Consider the following 25410-nt stretch of genomic DNA (forward strand, 5'->3'; position numbering starts at 1 on the left):
CAAACTACAAGAGTAGTGATGTTGGCAACCTCAATTAGCTTCTTCGCTCATCTTTACACTGAAACTCCCCCTCAACAACTTCTTTATCATTAAATCTGTGAAAGCTGACATAAGTGAAGCCATTTCAAAATGAAGTTGGAACTGCCATTCCGGATGAGCTAACTGCCTCGTGCATCTTACAGACTATTTGAACTGGGCCAGATCTTTGGACTAGGCCAAACAAACATTGTCTTACAACTGTTTGTAAAGCCAGAAGAAAAGCTTTACAAACACAATGAATAATAAATATAGACTCCCTAATCTAAAGAAAGAAATAGTAACCAAGCATGTATATCTAAAGAGTAACTTGGCTTACTAACACCAATAGGAATTTCTTCTATACATGTAATTATTCCTCTCCTTTTCTCATAAAAATCCCTTTGCCTTTGCCCTGTAACTGGAACACTATTTGGGAGTCAGCCTGAATCTGTGCCCTGCAAATTTCAATTTTTGATTCTCCCCAAAATGCTTCTTGCCTCTCCACTTTTTAATTTCAGGTTAACAAATCCAAAGAATATATATTTATCCATATACTACTTGATATTTCATATGTATCTAACACTGCTGAACCCTGACTGGCTTTCTTGAAATATTCCCTTTCCCTGGATTCCAAAATAACAATCTCTCCTAAGTTCCTCCTATAACTACTGCTACTTCTTGATTTCCTCTGTAGACTCCCCCTACCCCATTACTAATAAAGAAAGGGAAGGAATAACTTATTTACAGTGGAATGCCAACTAATGAATGTAGAATGATAGAATTAGAACATCATCTTGTGGCAAACATTATTTCAGGTATAATCTTCAATGAATGCTAAGACTTGTGGGTGAAAATTTGGTAAGAAACAATAGCTTTGCCCAATTTTCAGGGTGTGGTAGCCAGCCTCCAAAATAGTTCCCAATGATCTTTGCCTCTAGGTAGTATCCATCCATACTGAACAGATGGTACTACATAACCAACAGAATATTGCAAAATTGGTGGTGTGTCTTAAAACTGGTTAAAATGCCAAATGATACTTTTATATATACATTTAACACCAAAAAATAGTTTAGAAAAAAGTGTGTTAAAATAGGGGGAAAAACAATATGTGATATTGAAAAACAATAGGTCACAAAAAATACTTACTGCAGCTTTCACCCTGTTCTTTCTCTCACAGCTCGCGCGCGCGCGCTCGCTCGCTCTCTCTCTCTCTCTCTCTCTCTCTCTCTCAAAAGGTTAGGTGCCATGTTACAAGGTCACTCAAGTAGCCATACGGAAAGGTCCATGCAGAAAGAAACTGAGGTTCTTGCTCAGCCAGCATCAACTTGACAGTCATGTGAATAAGCCATCTTGGGAGCATATCCTCAATTTCTAGTCAAGCCTTCGAACAACTGTAGTCCAACCAGTATCTTGACTGCAATCAGATGAGAAACCTGAGCTAGAAATACCAGTTATTGGGATGCTATCATAACAACAACAACAAAACCCTAAAAATATGGGGGTTGTTTGGAATTAGGCAGTGGGCAGAAGCTGGAAGGACTTTCAGATTGTGAGTGAAAGCCTAATAAGCACTGAAGACACTGTTACTAGAATCTTTGTGGCCTTTCAGGAGGCTGCTATGGAAAGCTTAAAATAAAGAGTGTGTGTGTGTGGGGGGGGGGAGATGTATAGTAACTGAAAGTTTAGCAACATTGTTGCTTATGGTAACACAAAAAATACAAAATGTATTTAATGAATTGCATGGTTTAACCAAGGAGATTGTCTAGGTAATAAGAAGATGCAATCTGAATTTTTGCTATTTATAGTAAAAAGCAGGAATATAGAGATAAAGTAAATTAGAACAATTGTCAAAAAGGAACCAAGACTTGCTGGTTTTAAAAACTCCCAATCTCTGTCTGGCCAGTGTGGCTCAGTGGTTGAGCGTTGACCCATGCACCAAGAGGTCGCTGGTTCGATGTCCAGTCAGGACACATGCCCAGGTCGTGGGCCCGATCCCCAGTGGAAGTCATGCAGGAGGCAGCCAATTAATGTTCTCTCTCGCCAATGTTTCTATCTCCCTCCCTCTCTCTCTGGAATCAATAAAGGGGGGAAAAATATTTTTTTAACTCCCAGTCTCTAAAAGTACTTGTGTGTTATCAAAGAATCACCACCACCACCTCATCACTGTTTGGCAGACATACATAACTGTATCCTCCTGCGCACACCCCCCCCGCCCCCCGCCCCCAGTGTTGCTTCACCTGATGCAGAGACCAAGGTAAGGTCTTTAACATGATCTACTACACACTCTATTTTCTGACTCCTGTGACCTTTTTGGTCCTTTGAGCTTTGAGAGGGGTGAATGAGGAGGGCTGTTTCAAAGGGCTACTTTCCCCTTTGGTCTCTTCTTCTGTGCTTGATTCCATCAATTCCTTTAGAGTCCGGACTCAGGGACCTTTCCAGTTTTTATCCCCATCTCCCATTTTTGGAAGACCATCTTAGGAGCCCATATTGGCTCCTCTTCCGTTGCATTAGAGGCCCCAAAACACTACCTGTCTGCAGGCCTATTTGCCTCATCAGGCCTCACAGGCATTTCTTTAGTCTGTATCTGTCACACTTCAGGAAAGTATAACATGTCAATGCAGTAGATCTTCTAATATCATTAGTCAGCAGTACTGTAAAGACAGTGGACAGAGAGATTGTCTCTGAAATCCAGTCCTACATGGGAAGCATATCTCAGTCTATTAGGCACTCAGCCTGGAGTTTATGGGCAGAGCACACAGTTCCTCCTTGGGTACCCTGCAAAATCTGACCCCCTTGCTTTTACTTCAGTGTCTTGCCTTTTGCTTCCTCCAGCACTCTACCTAGGCTGGGAATGTAGACAAACCCTGGCTCTCACATTTTGTATTCTTCTAGTTTGTGTGTTTTGCTTCTGAAACTTGCTTTTCCTAGGGCCTGAAATATCATCCTCTTATTCTGCTATGACAACTCACCTTTAGATGATGGACAATTTCTGGTCAACTTACCCATGTAAGGGGTTTACTGGGTAACAGAAAATTTTTGAAAGAGAACACTGGTTAATATATCACAATGCCATCCTGCTACTTACAGAAGTGTCTATTTGAGCCACCAAGTTGAAGTGATCAGCAAGTCCTAGGTAGGAAGTTATCAGTAGAGTCTGACTGGTAAGTGACTGTAGCTGTCTTTTTGCTCTGTGTGGACTGTCACGGTGTCTCTCAGAGGCAGTGAGGCAATTTTTACCAAATACCTGAAAATGATTCAATTGTGCCACCATCACAGGTATATGAATTTATCCCAGGGAAAACACTGTCATAATGCATATCTGTAAAGCTTTGACAAAACTCTTGTTCATGCCAAACTGTTCATCCCTTGCCTGTTCTTTCTCCTTCAAATATAATTGTGAGACATCATATTGAAGGAATTTATGAAGTTAAATGATGCCTCGATTTTTTAACTTGACCTAATTTGTTATGTTTAAGCCACTGCTGTTTTCATCATGTACATTTCCATGTATTATAAATTTTAAAATTTTTAATTATTAATCACACATTTTTGTTAATTATTGATTTTTTGAGAGAGCTAGAAACATCGATGTGAGAGAGAAAGATGGATGGGATGCCTCCTGCATGCCCCCTACTGGGGATAGAGCCCGCAACCCGACCATGTGCTCTAACCAGGAATTAAACGTGGATCTCTCAGTCCATGGAACGACGCTCAATCCACTGAGCCACATCAGTCAGGCAAGATCATGATATTTGTAATTTACTCTCTTAAAGGTCCAGAAACAGATGGGAACGGGGGAGGAGGGATAAATAGCAAGTGGGGTAGAAAGGATATGATAAGGCTAACGTGACAAAATGTGTATATGGTATAAAAAAATAATGTACAGTTCTTTATAACTTTTCTCAAAGTCTAAAGTTAGTGCAAAATCAAAAGTTAAAAAAAAAAAGTAACCCTTCTGGACGGCTGCCCAATGCCCCAGGATGAAGGATAAAACCAGCGTTACTTATAAAAGTCCTCATGAACTAAATAATCTCATCTCATGTCACTCTTCAGCCCCACCTCTCTCTCTCTCTCTCTCTCTCTCTCTCTCTCTCTCTCTCTCTCTCTCAATTGTTGTTACTGAAAAGCCCTGCCCTCTCTTAACTCTCTGCACATGGACAGGCTTACAGCTTTGACTTGAGTTAAATAATTTTCAAAAGTGAAGTACCCAAAAGAACAAAAAAAGGCAAGGGATGACAGGTAATTCTCAATGCTGAATTTTTAGAAAGATAAGAGAAATGCCCGCTGGTGTGGCTCAGTGGACTGTCACTCCATGAACTGAGAGGTCCCAACGTGATTCCCGGTCAGGGCACATGCCCAAGTTTCAGGCTCAATCCCCAGTAGGGGGTGTGCAGGAGGCAGCCAATCCATGTTTCTCTCTCACATGGATGTATCCATCTCTCTCTCCCTTCCATTCTCCCTAAAAAATCAATAAAAACATATCTTTAAAAAAAAAAAAAAAAACAGAAGTAATGACAACTCTGTGATTGAGAATTTTATCTCTCTGAGGGCTACAGCAGTAGCTCACTTCTCTTCCAAGAGATAAGTAGTCCTAAACAAAAGGGAATCCAATCCCTGAGCTTCATAAAACACTAACCAAGAAGCCTATCCCCCACAAACCCCCACCATACATTAACAGTGTTTATACTGGCAAAAGCTCCTTCAATCTGTTGCCAGCTATTAATAACAAAATGGAACTAAGGGCAAGTAAAGAGGGTGGGGTTGAGGATGGGGGTAAAATAAATCCTTCTAGCTACAGTAGGGGGATTTTATCAGACAGCCCCCTGAGATGGAGGGAGTAAAGGGGGCCTTCCCCCTCCTCAGCTCTTGTCAATTTCATAAGAAAGATTTCAGATGAGTGGCAGCAGTGTTGAAGCAAAGCAAGCAAATTTATTAAGGAAGCAAGGCCAGTAAATTTATTAAGAATACACTTGGCATATAGCACAAGTGGGCAACCCAGATAGTCTGAGCACCTCCACCTGGTGGAGGGTTAGAAGCTTTATACTGTTCTGTCTACAGGTTTCAAGATTCCTCTGCCAGATATACTGAACAAAATTATAGACTTCAAGGTCCCCCTTTAACTTTGTTATTGCTTTTCCAAGAATTTATAAGAACATCTGGCCCTGGCCGGTTTGGCTCAGCAGTTGTAGCATGGGCCTGCAGACTGGAGAGTCCTGGGTTCAGTTTCCGCTAAGGGCATGTACCTCAGTTGCAGTTTGTCCCCAGCCCCAGCTGGGGTCATGTGGGTGGCAACCACTCGAAGTGTCTCTCGCAAGTTGATGTTTCTCTCTCTCTCTTCCCACCTCTCTCCCTCCCGCTCTGTCTGAGAATAAATGCAGAAATGTCCTCAGGTGATAAAAAAAAAAAATAGAACATCCAGCAATTTTATCTTGGCAAATCCCAACACTGCTGACTTCTTTGTTTAGTGGATGAGAGAAAACTCTCCCTTCTTTCTCTCTTCCCCTCCTTCTGCCTTAGTAGTTATATTTCCTACCTAACATTCCCCCAAGTGATATTTGTCCTTGGGTTTAGCTGGCACAAATGGCATTAATTGGGTCTGTGTTCTCTATTTTCCCAGGACAAGGTGATTTAAGCTTTGTACTCTCTGGTTAGGAAGAGGTATTAACCATTTGCTCTCACGTGTCTTTGTTTGGGAAAGACAAGGTCTTATGATTCAAAAGATGGCTGCAAGCTGCCCAAACTGTTTGGCCTCATTTAATTTTCTTGTCTCAATTTCCCCATTTTACTTACTCAGGAATTTTCCTACCTTCTTACTATTCTGCCACAGAAGACAGATGCGTTTCTGGCATACCTACTTGGAACTGAGTGCATTTCCATAATACATTGTAATTAATGGTGAGTTGGCCATATAGTATTATTAGTACCATATTTTTGATACATTATGGATTAGTTAGCACTGATGAATGGGCACAGGATGAGTCTAAGGATCAAAGTAACTGGTGTAAGATTCCCACAATGCAAAAAATGACCACTGATTTCTAAATAATGACCTACAATTTATACTTTAGGGGGAAAAAATCCTTTCTGAAGCTGGAAGCCTCCCAATAAAACCACGTTACTATATATGATGTGCCTCTCCACTTCCTAACCCTTGCCCACATCTCACTCTATGGCAGTGCTCTTAAACATAAAAATACTAAGCTTAAAAGAAAAGTCTATTTTACAATAAACTTTAACTCTTGAATTAAAACTCTCCCTGTGCACAGCTTTAATTCATTTCAAACATGTACTTTGGTTCCTTTAAATATATGTCAATTTTTATAGAAATTGTCCCTTATTCAATGTCATATGTCACTATAAACTTTTCTTCTGTTGTTGCTGACATTTCAGTTATTATCTAACCAATATTAATATATCTTGGGTCACATAGAAATTCTCTGAAAAGCAAAGGCTACATATTTATTATTTTCTTACAGTCATATAAAAGGTTAACATAAATTATTGATTTCATTTTAAAATAAGTTATTTGGATAGCATAATATTTAGTATTAAATATTCCTTTATCATTTAATAAATATTTTAAAATATGTTCCAGGTCCAGCTGAGTCTCATTGGTTGGAGTGTTGTCCCATACACCAAATAGACAGGTTTGATTCCCGATCAGGGTACATACCTAGGTTGCGGGTTCGACTTCCAGTCGGAGCACACACAGGAGGCAACTGACCAATGTTTCTCTCTCATATCCTCGGGTGAGGATAAATAAATAAATAAATAAATAAATAAATAAACGTGCCAGAATGAAGACAGATAAAAGAATTCAGGAGAGTCTTTCTAACATATCTTATGAATATCACCAAAATTTAAATCATAAATCTGCATGGAATATAAGTGCTACCTTTCAATACAACATTTTTAACATTATAAGCATATTTTTGAGGCAACCCTATTCGATGTTATAAGAGGTAAGGAGGGGTTCAGCCAGTGTGGCTCAGTGGTTGAGCGTCGACCCATGGCACCATGAGGTCGCTGGTTCAATTCCCGGTCAGGACACATGCCCAGGTTGTGGGCTCAATCTCCAGTGGGGGACATGCAGGAGATGGCCAATCAATGTTCTCTCTCATCGATGTTTCTCTCTCTCTCTCTCTCTCTCTCCCTTTCTCTCTCTCTCAAATTAATAAAGAAAAAATATTTTTAAAAAAATTTTATAGATTGCCAGAGAATCTTAGTTATTACAAAGTAAAATGCACAAATGGATTTTAAGGTCGACAACCAAACCAAATTGTACTAAACTTATATATGATAAAAGTAAAATTCAAATAGCATTTGCACATTAATGGAAATGCTAATATTTAAACCTAAACAAGTTTCACTAAATACAATGTTTTTAACTTTAGTATTCAACAAATGCAAAAATCTCATACAATAAAAAATCTAATTAATTCCTAAAGCAAGAAAAATACTAAATAAAGTCATGAGCACAGGTATTTATTAAACACTGTAATACATTTAATAATTGTCCTTTAAAAATAACATGATACTGTATATATTAAGATAGATATAATCATACAGCGAACACTTCTTTAAACAAGATAATGCTCATGAAATGGCAGAACAGAAGAAAATCATTGGTAAGACTTCCTCTTCACAATTTATAATAAGCCCTACCTAGAAAACCTTTGTTAGTGGATTTAAAAGCTTAAATAAAATCTAATGGTGCCTCTTACTAAAAGTGCTAATTAAACCAAATGGACATTTTTCCACCAGCAATCCAAATAGACAGCAAGACAGAACGCTACTACTGTCACCATCACAAAACCACCTCATTAAAGAAATGAAAATGAATATGTATACTTGCTGCCTAAGACCTACAAATAATTTATAAACATAACCAGTGCTTTAATGGTGAATATAATAATTATTATTTAACTCATAATTTAAAAAGTAATCTAAAAATTAAAAACTTAAGCTTTTAAAATGTTTACCTTAAAATAAAGCACAAACATATATTTAAACCAAATTTGTTTTAAAATAACATTAGCTTTTGCCCAGCCACTGTGGCTCAGTGGTTAAGCATCAACCCATGCACCCAGAGGTTGATGGCTCGATTCCCTGTCAGAGCACAGGTTGTGGGCCCGATCCCCAGTGGGGGGCATGCAGGAGGCAGCCAAATCGATGTTCTCTCTCATTGATGTTTCTATCTCTCTCTCCCTTCCTCTCTCTCTAAAAATCAATTAAGAAAATAAATAATAAAATAACATTAGCTTTTCAATCTTCCCAATCTAAATTGTTTACAAACATGAAAATGTTACATGATTTAGAAATAGGTTCCAAACTAGTTCATACCAACTGTTTAAGAGCAATATTCTTTTCTAATTTAAGATGTCCTTTGTGTCCTCACTTGGTTAAAAAAATTTATAGTAATCATTTTCCCAAGTTGGCAATATGTCCCTACGAATGATTCTATACTACCTACTAGTTTACTAAAAACTACTCATAAGCCTTTAAAAAAGTGAAAATGTAAGCAGAAAATAGGTAAGTCAGAAAAGACAGATTAGTAGGCAAGCCTTTAATGTTTTAATTAAAAAACGAAAGTTTCAAACAAATGGTATGACATTTGGCCATTAAAAAAATAAACCATTAGTACCAATGGAAGAGAAAAAAGTCAAGAATTTACAGAACTTCCAAATTATTCTATTATAAAGAAAAAAGCTGATTAGATTTTTACTTACATGTAAAATAATCGGTCAATAATATGTAGCAACAAACTATTATTGCTAAAGTCACCTAAAGATTTCACAAGATGATCACAGTAACACATTCAAGAAATCCCTCTCATGTTTTCAATCAAGTTGTATTTCAAATTTTCAGTTGAATGGGTACAATCATATTCACAAATATGGCATTATTTTAGACCTACTCTTTGACTTAATAAAAAAATTTCAGTATTTCAATGTCTACAATCAGCTATCAAGAACTTATTATTTTATCTAAAAAAGGCAAAAATCTATTAAGTCGATGTGCTACATATTTAGCAACAACAAATCCACTTACTTTTTTCTCTTTCTCATGATGCTTATCCTGAGAGTGAGAGGAAGAATCACTTAAACTTTGATCATATGACCTATTAGATCCCCGTTTGCTCTTTTTCTAAAAAAGAAAATATATATACATATATGTATATGTATATAAAAATTTTTAAATAATCTTTTTGTTATCCTTAAACCAATTCAAGTGTGAAGTATTTCAAAATGTCTACTAAAAATAAAATGTCTCACTATTGTAAACTATATACTCCAGTTTAGACACCATCTATATATTATCTATTGCATTATAAAGAAAAATCTAACTCTAAATTAACATTAATGCCATATTTTTGTAATTTATTAAAATGTGTGAAGACTGTATTTTCAAACAAGCAGTAGCTTATTTGTCACTTTTTCACAAAACCACCTCATTAAAGAAATCAACTTTAAAATTGAATAATTTTCAATTTCTGCTTTAAAAAAAATGTTTCAAATAAAATAGAGAATGCCATATTGAAGAAAGATGCCAAGACTAGAAGATAAGAAAATATTTGAAGAGTTACTTTATGCCACTAGGAAAAGCAAAAAGCCTTTTAAGCTCAAACAGTATTAAGGCATATAGTATCTAAGAACTTGTTTCTACACTTGAGGAAAAAAATTAAAGAAAATGCCATTAACAGACCCATGCATTTTTCAAAGCATTACTAGAAGTATTGCACATTTCTGTTTAAAGTATTTACACAATTTCATAATAAACTATGGTCAGAGTTATTTGAAGTGTTTAAAACCTGGTGGTACCATAAATAATTAATTTAAGTTATATTAAAATGACTATAAAAGGTGCTCAAATTCCACGCAAATATAGAGCATATGCAATCTTATTAAATTATGAAGACTTTTTATTCCCCTACTAACAAATGAACAGCATATAAATAACTAGCAATCTAAGAAACTTTTATTTATATAAAATTCAAAATCCATTTTCATTATTTGTTTTATCTATATCATCTCATTTAGAAAATGAAAATTCCAACATGCTTTTAACATTCACGAAGCAAAATTTCCTATTTTATTATCTCAAAATTTCTTACACACTTCAATATTCTTTGTCAGCCATTAAAATACATCAGTCTTCAATATCCAAAAATACATACACACACACACACACAAACACACACACACACACACACACACTTTTAAGTATTTCATATGCATGAATCAGAATATTAGAGTTATGAGCTGTTCATGGTCCCTAATGATATTATTTATAAGGAAGAAGGGGAAGGAGGGAGGGAGGGCTTCATCCACAAGGGAAAGGTAATAATAAAAGATGTTAACTTTTTAAAAAGATATTAAAGGAAAACAAAGAAGCCTTTAACTTCAGTATACATATCTGACTGTTATCAATGACAACTGAGAAATTGACACTTGGGACATTAAAAAAAGGTCAATCCCTCAAAGGACATAAACACAAAATACTTAACAGTTGATCAAATATTACTAACCTAGTCATCCATGCTGTTGTGTAACTGACCAAATCTAAAATATCCCCCAAGTTGTATTTAAATACATTTTCTCAAGTTCTTTAACTAAGAAATTACAAAACAGCCTTATTTTAGTTTTACTATCTCCTAGTAAATAAATGTATATATAAAAATAAATAGCAATAGTAATAAGGCAAAAAGATGAGAAACAAGTGCTAGAGAAGCAATCACAAACTGTATATAAATAAATGTTAAAAATCATATTAACTAAAAATAGTATTGAGTTAGAGTTCTTTAAACATTTGCTTTTTCTACTAAATGTATACCAACATTTATCACTATTAATATATATTTTAAATTAGAATTTTAGAATAGTCACCTTTATAAATGAACTGAAGAAAAGTAAAATCTTTTACAATTACTAGATCTTTTCATCCCCAGTGAATAACATGCTAAGCAAACCTAATCTCAAGCAAAAATCAAAGAAAAACGAATAGCTATTATGCCTTTTTTTTAAGAAGTCAACTCTATTGTCAATACTAATCACTTAGTATTTTAATATTAAATTCTTACCAGCTTACTAAAATGGTATTTACAGTAGCCACAGTATTGGACATTATCTGCACCATTCCCTTCTTCTTCACAAAGTAGTCCAGCAAACTGAGCACTGAAAATTAAAGCCAACTGTATCAATAACATTTCAAACCAATACATATATATAAAAGTTCACTTCTAAGCATGTAAGATTTGTAAGAAAACCTTAGATCTTCTAAAAGTAAAAGGGAAGATAAAAAGTTTTATTCTGGCTGTGACCAAGTACACTTTCACCCCAACCTATTGTAGTTATATTTTTTTTTTTGGTTAAAATTCACCCAAGGATATTTTTCCATTGATTTTTTTTTTTTTTTTAATCCTCACCTGAGGACATTTTTCAATATTTTGCTCAGATAGAGTGAGAGGGAGAGAGAGAGAGAGAGAAACATCGACGTGAAAGCTACACATCGAGTGGCTGCCACCCACATGACCCAACCAGGGCTGGGGACAAACTGCAACCAAGGTACATGCCCTTAGCGGGAACCGAACCCGGGTCTCTCCGGACCGCAGGCCGACGCTCTAACCGCTGAGCCAAACCGGCCAGGGCTCCATTGATTTTTTTTACAGACTGGAAGGGAAGGAAGGCAGAAGAGCAAGAACGAGAGAGAAACATTGATGTGAGAGGGACACATCAATCGGCTGCCTCCCTCACAACCCTGACTGAGGTTGCGGATGAAACCTGCAAACCCAGGTATGTGCCATTGACTGGAATCGAACCTGAGACCCTTCAATCTTCAGGCCGATGCTGAAATTGTTGAGCTAAACCAGCCAGGGCTGTAGTTGATATTTTTAAAAGTTATATCTATGGTATAATATAAACGTTTTACCCAACTCTAACAACAATAAAGATTTATGCATGTTTTACATCACAAAACAGACAATGAATTCTTTAAGACACCCCCACTTCTCAAATAATTAACACTTCAATTTACTTTTTCAATCTGTACCAGAGGTATAAATGGAGAGGCCAGGCCTTTCAGAAGTTGAAATGACATGTGATGGTATTTGGCCATGGATGCAGATTCCATACTGTTAGAAGGAAAATGCTTCAAGTCATAGCACAGTACAGTAGACAAGAAAAACATAAGTTGTGCCCTGGCCGGTTTTTCTCAGTAGTTAGAGCATCGGCCCTCAGACCAGAGAGGCCCGGGTTCAGTTCCCGCTAAGGGTGCATACCTCGGTTACTGTTTGTCCCAGGCCCAGATGGGGTCGTGTAAGTGGCAGCCAGTCAATGTGTCTCTCTCACATCGATGTCTCTCTCTCTCTCTCTCTCTCCCTCCCTCTCTCCCTCCCACTCTATCTGAAGGTAAATGGAAAAATGTCCTCGGGTGAGGATAAAAAAAAAGAAAAACATAAGTTGTGTTTTTCATCAAATACAATGGAAGAAATGGAATTGAAAACCTATTTATATATTTGTAAAATGCAAAGTGCTAAAGTTTATAATCATCATCTTCTCAATTTAACCCCCCACTTTTAACATTCAAAAATTACAGTAGTAGTATAAATCACACCCAAAAAATGAACTTTCATCACTGGAAAATTAAGTTCAGTATTAAGAAAATTTATAAAAACCAAAAATACTTTCCATTTCCCAATGGTAATCTAAAATAGATTTCATAAATCCACACAGTAAGAGTTCAGGAAATAAAGTATGTGCCTATACTATTAAATATAAACTGATTCTTAAAATTGGTAAGTAAATAGATTATTTATAGACTTTTATTTTGAAGTACTGTCTAATTAATATATGTTGAATTTTTTAGTATAATTTTTGCTCTTGAAATTTTAGGCTGAAAAACCATCTAAGTGACTTTTTAAAGAAGTAGCCACTATAATACTAACTGGTGATAGCCTGGCTGGTGTGGCTCAGTGGTTGACCCATGCACCAAGAGGTCACCAGTTCAATTCCCGGTCAGGGCCCAGGCCCAGGTTGTGGGCCTGATCCCAAGTGTGGGGCAAGCAGGAGGCGGCCAATCGATGATCTATCTTATCAATGTTTCACTCCCCTCCCCCACTCTCTTCCTCTCCCTGTAAAACTCAATAAATAAAAAAAAATACTAAGTGGTAATTGCTTTTTTCCCACCTTAAAACACAGATAGCAAAGAAATACTACTATCATTCATTAAATCCTTTCTAGCACTGCACTAAGTTTACCCATATCAGTTTTTTTAATCCTAGTAACAAATCAAAGAGTAGGTAACCAACACTAATATTTTAAACAAAATGAAATTGAATAAAGACATTAGAACCAGGATGTACCTACTGAAAATTCTCTCTGGTGAAATTCACATTCAATTATTAGAATTACTTTAAATTCCCAATAAAATGTACTGTAAATAATATTTGTGTACCTAACTAAATCTTTCATTTACAAGGTATTCCCCATTTCTGTACAATGATAGAAACATACTTACCATGTCACATGGAAAGCCTGTCTACATCCGTGTTTATTACATGTCATGCAAGCACCAGTGGCTGCTTTGCTTTCTCTTCCTTGTTCATCACAAATGTAGCAAGTCTTAGGATAGAGAAACGAAAACAAAAATGAAACAGAACCTCACAAGTGCTTTACAGGAATCTGAATTTTACACTTATCTTCAGAAGTCAAGATCACAGTTTACTATCTAACCTACTTTACTTCAAAACATAAATTCATTTTTTCTGACAGTAACCTAATTTTTACAAACAATACAAATATGAAAACATAAACAAGAATATATAAATAGACCTAGGATTTCACAAAGACACTGTCTTCCTTAGACTCAAAAACCATGCAAGAAACGAATCTTCACAGGTACTGAAATCAGAGACCAAAACATAGCCTACTACACCTTGGTCTTAAAACCGCCTCACCAATATTCAACTGATTCCCGTTACAAGGTTGTAAAAAGAGGTTCTATCCTTTCTTTCTTCTGGAATTAAGCATATCTAAGGGAGTTTGATAAGATATGAAAGAAAGTCCTATGTGAGTAAGCAAGGCTTGGACCATTGCATCTGTCCTTAAGAATCTTTAGCTAAGAAGGTCAGAGATACCCCCAAGAGATATCAGCCAATGAACACTCCCAGCAACTTGGACTGACATCTACCTGTTTCCTTTTCCCAAAAGAAAATAGCTGATAGACAGTACCACTTTTCATGAAAGATTGGATTAGATAAATGGCAATCTACGAGTATCTTTATAATGAATAAAATTACCAGCTGACTAGAAGTTGAGTATACAAAAATTAATGTCTAACTACATATTCTCAGGTGACACTCTTCTAAAATGAGACCAATTTCTGAACAGCAATAAGGTATAACACCTAGCCATCTTCAATATGATCACATGAATTTTTAGAGCTAGAGAGATTTCCCCTACTATGCATTGTGATACCAAATAACATCATTCAATAATATTTACCAAAATAGCCTAATATTTAGTCAGGCAAATGAATATCAAATCCTCTGTTGAAAAATAAGGATTTGGACTGAATTGAATTACAAAAATTATTTAATACCTATACAAAGTCCCAAGTTAGAACAAAACCAACCAAGACATACTGAATAAGAATTTCTCTAACTGTTCAAATTACAAGAAAAAAAATCAAATAATCACAATGGAAGAATGTAACATACATTTTTTTTTAGCCCACAAATGATCAAGAAGATAAAAAAAGGACAGTGCTAAGTAAAAAAGTAACATTTTATATAGTGAAATTCTGGGAAAATACATAAACAGGCCTCAAAGAATCACCTCAGTAACTTCCAAAGAGCTGACAGTGAAAAAAAAACACCATCATTTGACTATTCAATGAAATTGAAAATTATAATTGGTCTTTATTAAAAAGAAGAGGAGGTAGATCATCCAGACTACTGGAATGGCAGACTGAAGAGTTCCAGTGAACTAATCATTTCACAGGTGAAAAACAAGTCTGATGTCTAAAATTTTTCCTAAAGACATGCAACAAATAGAGATTTTATTCAAGAAAATCTACTAAATTTCCATAAGAACAGTGTCTGTGACATTTGAGCCATGATCTGTTCCCATACCACCACCCTACCTCCACACACAGTGCTAGATCCCTGTGATGAAAGTTCCCTTCTGTTGAGTGTGATCAAGAAGATAAGAACTTCCTCTCATCCCAGCTCCTAATCTAAGGCTATAATTTTACCCTAGGAGGGCCAGCTCTCCAGTGACTCTCCCCTAGTAGGTCCCACTCATAAACTCCCACTTAACAAGAGGTCAGATATCCTGAAGTCCTATCACCCCTTTCCCAGCTTGCTATACAATGGACAAGCTAGGAGGAACAGGTATTCAGCAATTACTCTATCCCCTTTCCTCCTAGCACCCTGTCATAGGACAGGTTGACTCTTCTGGAGAAGCAGGGAGGGAGTTGTCCCCATTACAGCTCCAGAGCAGTAGTGCAGAGGTTCTGCCCTGTGGGCCTTAAGAACAAACAGCTCACCCTGGCCGGTTTGGCTCAGCAGTTAGAACCTCGACCTGTGGTCCAGAGAGACCCGGGTTCGGTTTCCGTAAAGGGCACGTACCTCAGTTGCAGGTTGTCCCCGGCCCTGGTTGGGTCATGTGGAAGGCAGCCACACAATATGTCTCTTTCACATTGATGTTTCTCTTTCTCTTCCTCTCTCCCCCTCCCACTCTATCTGAACAAAAAATGGAAAAATGTCCTTGGGTGAGGATAAAAAAAAGAACAAGCAGCTCAACAGCTCTGAGAGGACTGACGTTATTTGGAACCGGGCTTGGAGAAGTTCATGCCTAAGGGCACTGTCAAAAACACTTCCATGGTGAACAATTAAGACAGAACTGGCAGTTCCAACATATTAGTAGAAACAAGGAAAACAGCAAAACAGCCAAAAGAGAGAACCAGAGAAAGACAGCAAATAAGGGCCCTTGTAGGATCACACTCCTCTCTGGGAGTCCAAAAGGCTATGTACATGAAGTAGGTTGCATCCAATCAGGAGAAATCAAAGTGGGATTTGGGGCAAACTTAAAAACATTCCCTAAAGCCACACACAAAGCCATCAATCAATAAGGCTCAAGGGGCTTTAGGGGGGCTTTAGTACAACCTATGATCAAAAACTGGCTGAACAATAAATTACTCTAGGGCAGCTCCTAAGAATCCAGACTTAAAAATAAAATCGCATTCATACCTGATGGTCTAAAAGACTGTGTGTATGCTCAAGGCTGCATGCTCTCAGAAAGGACTAAAGAGAGAACCTTGGATGATCTTCTCGGAAAATAAATCTAAGTCACACACACACACAAAATTGCAAAGGATTAAAATCTAACTAGCTAAGGGGGTTTAAGCACAATTTTTGACAAATAAGTGGTTTATGTAGATCCAAAAGCAACATAAGAAGGCTTAATAAAATTTTAAAAAGCCCTTGCTGGTGGTTCAGTTGGTTAGAGTGTTGTCCCATACACCAAAGGGTGGCAGTTTTTGTTTGTTTTCTTTATTGATTTTGGAGAGAGGAAAAGAGAGAGAGAGAGAGAAACATCTATGAGAACACTGACTGGCCCCTCCTGCATGCCCCACACTGGGGATCAGGCCCACAACCTGGGCATATGCCCTGACCGGGAATCGAACCAGCGACCTCCTGGTGCATGGATCGACACTCAACCAACTGAGCCACACCGGCTGGGCAAGGGTGGCAGTTTTGATTCCTGGTCAGGGCACATACCTAGGTTATAGGTTCGATCCCCACTAGAGGCATACATGGGAGGCAACTGATAGATGTTTCTCTCACATCAATGTTTCTCTCTCGCACCCTTTCTCTAAAATCAATTTTTAAAAACAGACAGACATTTGAGCAAGGCCATCTGAGCCTATACACTGCTGGGAAAACAGACATCAGAAAATTAGTCTAACCAAGTTGTTAAAACAAATAATTGAACAAACAACAATAGGACTCACGGGGAAGAAAGAATTATTTTCTCAACTGGCTATAATATACAGGGTGGGAGAAAAGTAGGTTTACAGTTGTGAGTACAAGAAACAGTTAATTCTTGTATTATATTATTACTTTTGTTGTTGTTAATCCTCATCCAAGGATATTTTATCCATTGCTTTTTTAGAGAGAGTTGAAGGGAGGGAGGGAAGAGGAGAGAAAGAGAGAAACATAGATGTGGGAGAGAGACACACTAATCGATTGGTTACCTGATTGGCTGCCTCCAGCATGCACCCAGACATGAGGCCAGAGAACAAATCCACAACCCAGGCATGTGCCCTTGACCGGGAATCAAACCTTCAACCTTTTCAGTACATGGACCGATGCTCCAACCACTGAGCTACACTGGCCAGGGCTCTGGTATTATTATTTCTTAATTATTGTCTTATTCTCCCTATGAACAATAAAGTTACTATTTTTTTTTCTTTTTCACCACTGATTTTTAGAGAGTGGAAGGGAGTGGGGAAGAGAAAGAAAGATCAATGTGAGAGAGAGAGACACAACGACTGGTTGCCTCCTGCACCCGCCCCACCCAGGGCCAGAGATCAAACTTCCAAGGCAAGTAAGTGCTTTTGCCTGGGAATCAAACCTGCAGCCCTTCAGTGCATGGGCTGGCGCTCTAACCACTTACCTACACTGCCAGGGCTGTAAACCTACTTTTTGTCCCACTCTGTATTATTTAAAATGTTCAGTTTTCAAGAAAAAAGTATAAGATATACAAAGAAATAGGAAAGTATAATTCATGCACACACACACACAAAAACCAGGCATTTGAAACTGCTTTTGGGTGTAGGGTGGACAGATCTTAGAAGACTTCAACCAAATGGAAATTCTGGAGTTTATACGTCACTAGAGTGGCTCAACAGATTTGAATTGGCAGTAGGAATAAAAAGGCAAACTTCCAAATAGGATCAATAGAGATTATACAATCTAAAGAACAGATTTTTACAAGTATACTACCTAAGAAACCATTTCAGAGAAATGTGGGACACCATTAAGTGCACCAATATATGTATGATGATAAAACAAGGACTGAAAAAAAAAAGGGTTAGAAGAAATAATGACTAAAAACTTCCCAAAATTTATGAAAAACAATAATCCAAAAGCTTAGCAAATTCCAAACAGGATAAACACACAGAAACCCACACTCAAAATGATAGAGGCCAAAAACTTGTTTTCAAGATTTTCTCTTTGAAAATGACTCATCACAAAAAAAGGAAACCACAACAAAATGAACACCTGGGGTCTCATCAGAAATAATGGAGGACAAAAGGCAATGGAAAAACATATTCAAAATGCTGAAAGAACAAAACTATCAACCAAATGCTGAAAGAACAAAACTATCATATATATCCTATATGCAACAAAGCTATATTGCAAAAATAAAGATGAAATAAAGACATTCTCAGAAATACATAAACTAAGATACTTTGTTCTCCAAACCTAAGAAGAAATATTAAAGAAAATTCTTGAGGCTAAAACCAAGTGACACTAAACAGTAACTGAAATCACACACATAAAAAAACCAAAGAGCTTCAGTCAATTATAACCTAGAAAAGATGAAATTTAAAAAAAGAAAATAGCCCTGGCCGGTTTGGCTCAGCGGTTGGAGCATCCGCCTGCGGTCCGGAGAGACCCGGGTTCGGTTCCCGCTAAGGGCATGTACCTTGGTGGCAGTTTGTTCCCGGCCCTGGTTGGTCGTGGGGGTGGCAGCCACTCGGTGTGTCCCTTTCACATCGATGCTTCCCTCTCTCTCTCTTCCTCTCTCTCCCTCCCACTCTGTCTGTACAAAAAATGGAAAAATGTCCTTGGGTGAGGATAAAAAAAAAAAAAGAAAATAGACCAATTAAAAAGAACACACAAATGAAGAAATATTATGCTAAGTTAAATAAGCCAGTCAAATAGCATATGATCTCACTTATATATGGAATCTAACGAACAAAACAATTTACCAATTAAAATAGAAACAGAGTATAAATACATAGAACATATGGACAGCTATCAGAGAGGAAGGGGTTGGGGACTAGGGGAACAAAAGGTGAAGGAATTAAGCAAAAACAAACAAACAAACAAATAAATAATACAGACATAGACAATAATACAGTGATGCCAGAAGGAAAGAGGATCGGAGAGATGGAAGAGGGCAAAAGGAGGATAAACGGGGACCGAAAGAGACTTTGGGAGATAGGAGCACAATAGGCAAATGATGTTTTACTGAGTTGTACACTTGAAACCTGTATGGTTTTGTTAAATAAAGTCACCCTATTGAACTCAATTCTAAAAGTAGAACACACGGAGAACTCTGAAATAGGTAAATATGTAGGAAGTAATAAAAGACTTGATAAAAGATGGTTTAATTAGATATTTCTTTCTTATTCTCTTTATTTAAAAAAAAAAAAAACAACTGCAACCCTGGCCAGTTTGTTCAGCAGTTACAATGTTGCCTAAGAACCAGAGAGCAGAGAGTCAGGGGTTTGATTCCTAGTCAAGGGTACATACCTCGGTTGCAGGTTTGATTCCCAGCCCAGGTCAGGGTCAGTTCAGGAGGCAACCAATTGGTATCTCTCTCATATTGATGTTTCTTTCTTTGTCTTCCCCCACCCGACCCCCACTCTATCTTTAAAAAAAAAAAAGAAAGAAATCAATGGAAAAATATACTTCAGTGAGAATTAATCCAAATAAATAAATAAATAAATAGCGACTGCATAAGCCCTGGCCAGTGTGGCTCAGTGGTTAGAGTGCCAGCCCACGCACCCAAGGGTCGTGGGTTTGATTTCTGGTCAAGGGCACAGACCTGGGTTGCAAGTTCAATCCCTAGCCCTGGTCAGGGTATGTGTGGGAAGCAACCAATCAACATGCCCCTTTCACATTGATGTTTCTCTCTCTCTCTCTCTCTCTCTACCTCCCCTTCCACTCTCTCTAAAAATCAATGGAAAAAATATTCTCAGGTGAGAATTAATTTTTTAAAAGCAATTTCATAAAACAATGTCCATAAATTGTATTGTTGGGGCTATAACATATAAAAATGTAATATATCTGACAATGACAACACAATTAAAGAGGGTGGAAATAAAACTAAAATGCTAAATAGGAATATATATATACACACACATGCATGCACTCTAAAAATAAATCTCCTTTAAAAGACATGACATAAATCAATAATTTTAACAATGTACTGTTGGACTTGTAGTATATACAGATATACTATCTAAATAACAATAGAACAAAAGGGGAAAAGGAATGGCTATAGAGGAATAAATTTTCTATATCTTACTGGAGTTAAGTATATTCTCCTAAGATAAGTATTGTAAGCCCTAGAGGAACCACGAAGAAAATTACTCAAGAAAATGTAATTTAAAAATCATGAAAGAGCCCTGGCCGGTTTGGCTCAGCGGTTGGAGCGTCGGCCTGCGGTACAGAGAGACCCGTTTTCGGTTCCCGCTAAGGGCACGTACGTCGGTTGCAGTTTGTCCCCGGCCCTGGTTGGTCGTGTGGGTGGCAGCCACTCGATGTGTCCCTTCACATCGATGTTTCTCTCTCTCTCTTCCTCTCTCTCCCTCCCGCTCTATCTGAACAACAACAAAAAAATCATGAAAGGAATAAAAATGGTACACTAGAAAATATCCATTTAAGATTAAAGAAGGTAGTATAAAAGAAAAACAAAAGTCACAAGACCAAAAAAAAAGTAAAATGGCAGCCATAAATCCAACTATGTCAATAATTTCATTAAATGTAAATGTGTTCCAATCAAAACACAGAGACTGATAGAATGAATTTGCAAAACAAGTTCCATATGCTGTCCACAGAAAGCATACTTTAGATTTGAAGTTACAAATAAGTTCAAAGTAAAAGGATGGAAAAAAAATTTACATGCAAAAAGAAAGCAGAAGACAGCTGGAATGGATATCATTATATGAGCCTATATAATGCATCTAACAACAGAGTCCCAAGACACATGAATCAAGATAGAAAAAAAAGTGATTTGATAATTTTAAAATTCTCATTAAATAGCTATTAAATCAAAAAGAAAAATGTAAACTACCTAAGAATTGTGAAAATACTCCCAAACAACAAACTCACATCTATATAAAATGTCAAGTATGTGAATAAAGCAAAACTCAGAGGCAAATTCATAGCCTGAAAGTTTTCACTTTTTAAGGAAAAAAAGTCATACTTTGAACCTAATCTTTTATTTATTTTTTTTTTTTAATTTTTTATTTATTTATTTATTTTTTTGTTACAGATATTTTACCTTTTTACCCCATTGGCACCCCCCACCCCACCCCCCCTCCACCCTGTCCCCGGCTTAGTTGTCCATGTCCATTGGTCATGCATACATGCATATAAGTTCTGTGGATTATCTCTTCCCACCCCCCACCCCCCATCCCCTCTTCTGAGGGATGTCAGTCTGTGCCCTACTTCCATGTGTCTGGGTCTACTGTATTCCTCAGACTGTTATGTTCATTATATTCCGTATATAAGTGAGATCATGTGGTATTTGTCTTTTTCTGCTTGGTTTCTTTCACTTAGGATAATACTTTCCAGGTCCCTCCATGTCGTCTCAAAGGATAAGAGATCTTTCTTTCTTACCGCTGCATAGTATTCCATTGTGTATATGTACCACAGCTTTCTTATCCATTCGTCTACTGGTGAACACTTGGGCTGTTCCCAGATCTTAGCGATTGTAAATAGTGCTGCTACAAACATGGGGGTACATATAGTCTTCCTGATTGGTGTTTCAGGCTTCTTAGGGTATATTCCCAGCAGTGGGATCACTGGGTCAAATGGAAGTTCAATTTTTAATTTTTTGAGGTAGCACCATATTGTTTTCCATAGCGACTGCACCAGTCTGCATTCCCACCAGCAGTGTATTAGAGTCCCCTTTTCTCCACACCCTCGCCAACACTTGTTGTTTGATGATTTGTTGATGGCGGCCATTCTGACAGGTGTGAGGTGATACCTCATTGTTGTTTTAATTTGCATCTCTCTGATGATTAGTGATGTTGAGCATTTCTTCATATGTCTCTTGGCCATTTGTATGTCCTGTTTGGAGAGGTGTCTATTCAGCTCCTCTGCCCATTTTTTAATTGGGTTCTTTGTCTTCCTTTTGTGGAGTTGTATGAGCACTCTGTATATATTGGAAATTAACCCCTTATCTGATACATCACTGGCAAAGATGTTCTCCCATACAGTGGGTTGCCTTTCCATTTTGATGATTGTTTCTTTTGCTGTGCAGAAGCTTTTGAGTTTGATGTAGTCCCATGTGTTCATTTTCTCCTTTATTTCTCTTGCCTTAGGTGATGTATCAGTGAAAATTCTGCTCCGTATGATGTCCGAAATTTTGTTGCCTACATTTTCTTCTAGAATTTTTATGGATTCGCGGGTCACATTTAAGTCTTTTATCCATTTTGAGTTTATTTTTGTGTATGGTGTAAGTTGATGGTCTAGTTTCATTTTTTTGCATGTAGCTGTCCAATTTTCCCAACACCATTTATTAAAGAGGCTGTCTTTACTCCACTGTATGCTCTTGCCACCTTTGTCAAATATTAATTGAGCGTATTGCCTTGGGTCCATTTCTGGGTTTTCAGTTCTGTTCCACTGGTCTATATGCCTGTTCTTGTGCCAGTACCAGGCTGTTTTGGTTACAGTCGCTTTGTAGTATAACCTGATATCTGGTATTGTGATCCCTCCAACTTTGTTCTTCTTTTTCAAGATTGCTGTGGCTATTCGGGGTCTTTTTTGGTTCCATATGAACTTTTGAAGTATTTGTTCTAGTTCTATGAAATATGTCGTTGGTATTTTGATGGGGATTGCATTGAATCTATAGATTGCTTTGGGTAGTATGGACATTTTAATTATGTTAATTCTTCCAATCCATGAACAGGGTATGTGCTTCCATTTTTTTATATCTTCCTCTATTTCTTTTTTCAATGACCTGTAGTTTTCTGCAAATAGGTCTTTTACTTCTTTGGTTAAGTTTATTCCTAGGTATCGTAATTTTTTTGGAGCGATGGTAAATGGGATTGCTTTTTCAGTTTCTCTTTCTGTGAGTTCATCATTGATGTACAAGAATGCCGTCGATTTCTTGACGTTAATTTTGTATCCTGCTACTTTGCCAAATTCATTTATTAAGTCTAATAGATTTTTGATGGAGTCTTTAGGGTTTTCTATGTACAATATCATGTCATCTGCAAATAATGACAGTTTCACTTCCTCCTTTCCAATTTGGATCCCTTTTATTTTTTCTTCATGTCTGATTGCTGTGGCTAAGACTTCCAGTACAATGTTAAATAAGAGTGGCGAAAGTGGACATCCCTGTCTTGTTCCTGTTCTTAATGGAAATGTTTTTAGTTTCTGTCCATTGAGTATGATGTTGGCTGTAGGTCTTTCATATATGGCCTTTATTATGTTGAGATATGATCCCTCTATTCCTACATTGCTGAGCGTTTTTATCAGAAATGGATGCTGGATTTTGTCGAATGCTTTTTCAGCATCTATTGATATGATCATGTGGTTTTTATTCTTCATTTTGTTTATGTGGTGTATCACGTTTATTGATTTGCGAATATTGTACCAGCCTTGCATCCCTGGAATGAATCCCACTTGGTCGTGGTGAATAATTTTTTTGATGTATTTCTGGATCCGATTTGCTAGTATTTTGTTCAGGATTTTGGCGTCTATGTTCATCAGGGATATTGGCCTGTAGTTTTCTTTCATCGTAGTGTCTTTTTCTGGTTTTGGAATTAGAATTATGCTGGCCTCATAGAATGTGTTTGGAAGTCTTCCTTCTTCTTGAATTTTTTGAAATAGTTTGAGGAGAATGGGTGTTAGTTCCTTTTTGAATGTTCGGTAAAACTCCCCCGTGAAACCATCTGGGCCTGGGCTTTTGTTTGCTGGGAGAGTCTTGATTACCTCTTCAATTTCCTTAGTTGTTATTGGTCTGTTCAAGTTTTCTATCTCTTCCGGGAATAGTTTTGGGAGACTGTGTGTTTCTAGAAATTTGTCCATTTCGCTGAGATTGTCGAATTTGTTGCCATATAGTTGTTCATAGTAGTTGTTAACGATCTTTTGTATTTCCGTGGTGTCAGTTGTTACTTCTCCTCTTTCATTTCTGATTTTGTGTATTTGGGTTCTCTCTCTTTGTTTCTTGGTGAGTCTAGCTAAGGGTCCATCTATCTTGTTTATCTTTTCGAAAAACCAGCTCTTTGTTTCATTGATCCTTTGAATTGTTTTTTTGGTCTCTATGTCATTTGAACCTAATCTTTTAAATGGAAGAAACTTTATATCAAAAGAATACAGGGGCCAAATTCCAACCTTACTAAGAAGTAGAAAGTTTATGCCAAAGAGCATTATGCCAAACTTAACAGGAAAAAGCATTTGAAGTTGAAAATCACAATTTTTCTTGAAACTAAAAAATCTGCAGCTGCAAAGCAACCAAGTAGCCTGAACTCCAAGGAGAGATGCACTCTCCCCCACAACTGACTAAGAACCACAAGACGCTCAGACTATCTATCCACCAATGATAGAGTAAGGGAGGGAGACATGCAAAGAAAAAGAAATCAGCTAAAATTTTAACAAGTTCCTAAATGCTGACTGTGGTTGCTAGTATGCACTCACAGACTCTCTTCTGTAAACTTTTATAAGGAGCTCAAGGGGAAGACTGAAAGCAAGAAGACAAAACAACCAGAAAAAATCTCCCTTGCTGGTGCAGGGAAGGAAGGAATCAAGACACCAGAGAGAGAAAATTATGAAATCCCACCTCTTGCCCAGACACTCCTTTCAAAAGCCTTAAGAATCTGGGGGATTTGGCAGCAAACCCTGTCAAGCCCAGGGTGGGGATAAAGACCCACCAGGGTTGGAAGGACAAAGGGAAAAAATCTACCCCTAGGCAAGGAGCAAGTAAAATTCTCAACCCTTGGATCTGCTATGAATACAATAGTTTGAGAGGTCTTCTAGGCTGAGACAGGGGTAGGAAGCTCTCTCACAAGTCCTTCCACCAACACAAAGCAAAGCATGCCATAGAAGAAGGGGAAGGAGCAGTGAATCCCTCAGGCCTAGATATTTAGAGTCTATCAAAACTGAGGCTGAGCCCTGGCCGATTTGGCTCAGCGGTTAGAGCGTCCACCTGCGGTCCGGAGAGGCCCGGGTTCGGTTCCCGCTAAGGGCATGTACCTCGGTTGCAGTTTGTCCCCGGCCCTGGTTGGTCGTGCGGGTGGCAGCCACTCGATGTGTCCCTTTCACATCGATGTTTCCCTCTCTCTCTCTTCCTCTCTCTCCCTCCCACTCTGTCTGTACAAAAAATGGAAAAATGTCCTCGGATGAGGATTAAAAAAAAAAAACAA

The 25410-nt window shown here is 37.5% G+C and overlaps 1 protein-coding gene across 7 annotated transcripts in view; it reads right to left on the reverse strand.

The window, feature by feature from the left end:
- The window catches only part of MLLT10 (MLLT10 histone lysine methyltransferase DOT1L cofactor), a 290083-nt gene that overhangs the window by 148531 nt on the left and 116142 nt on the right, over positions 1-25410 (reverse strand). For 6 of the 7 annotated variants that reach the window (XM_036281730.1, XM_036281774.1, XM_036281739.1 and 3 more), the window contains 4 exons: positions 13534-13637; positions 11099-11192; positions 9070-9165; positions 3104-3262 (listed from right to left, as the gene is read on the reverse strand). In XM_036281730.1, coding sequence (XP_036137623.1) covers positions 3104-3262; positions 9070-9165; positions 11099-11192; positions 13534-13637 — 453 coding nt within the window. The remainder of the gene's footprint in view (positions 1-3103; positions 3263-9069; positions 9166-11098; positions 11193-13533; positions 13638-25410) is intronic. The other variant, XM_036281756.1, reaches the window with a different exon arrangement.

The sequence above is a fragment of the Molossus molossus genome, unplaced genomic scaffold (assembly GCF_014108415.1).
Source record: "Molossus molossus isolate mMolMol1 unplaced genomic scaffold, mMolMol1.p scaffold_m16_p_1, whole genome shotgun sequence".
Lineage (NCBI taxonomy): Eukaryota > Metazoa > Chordata > Mammalia > Chiroptera > Molossidae > Molossus > Molossus molossus.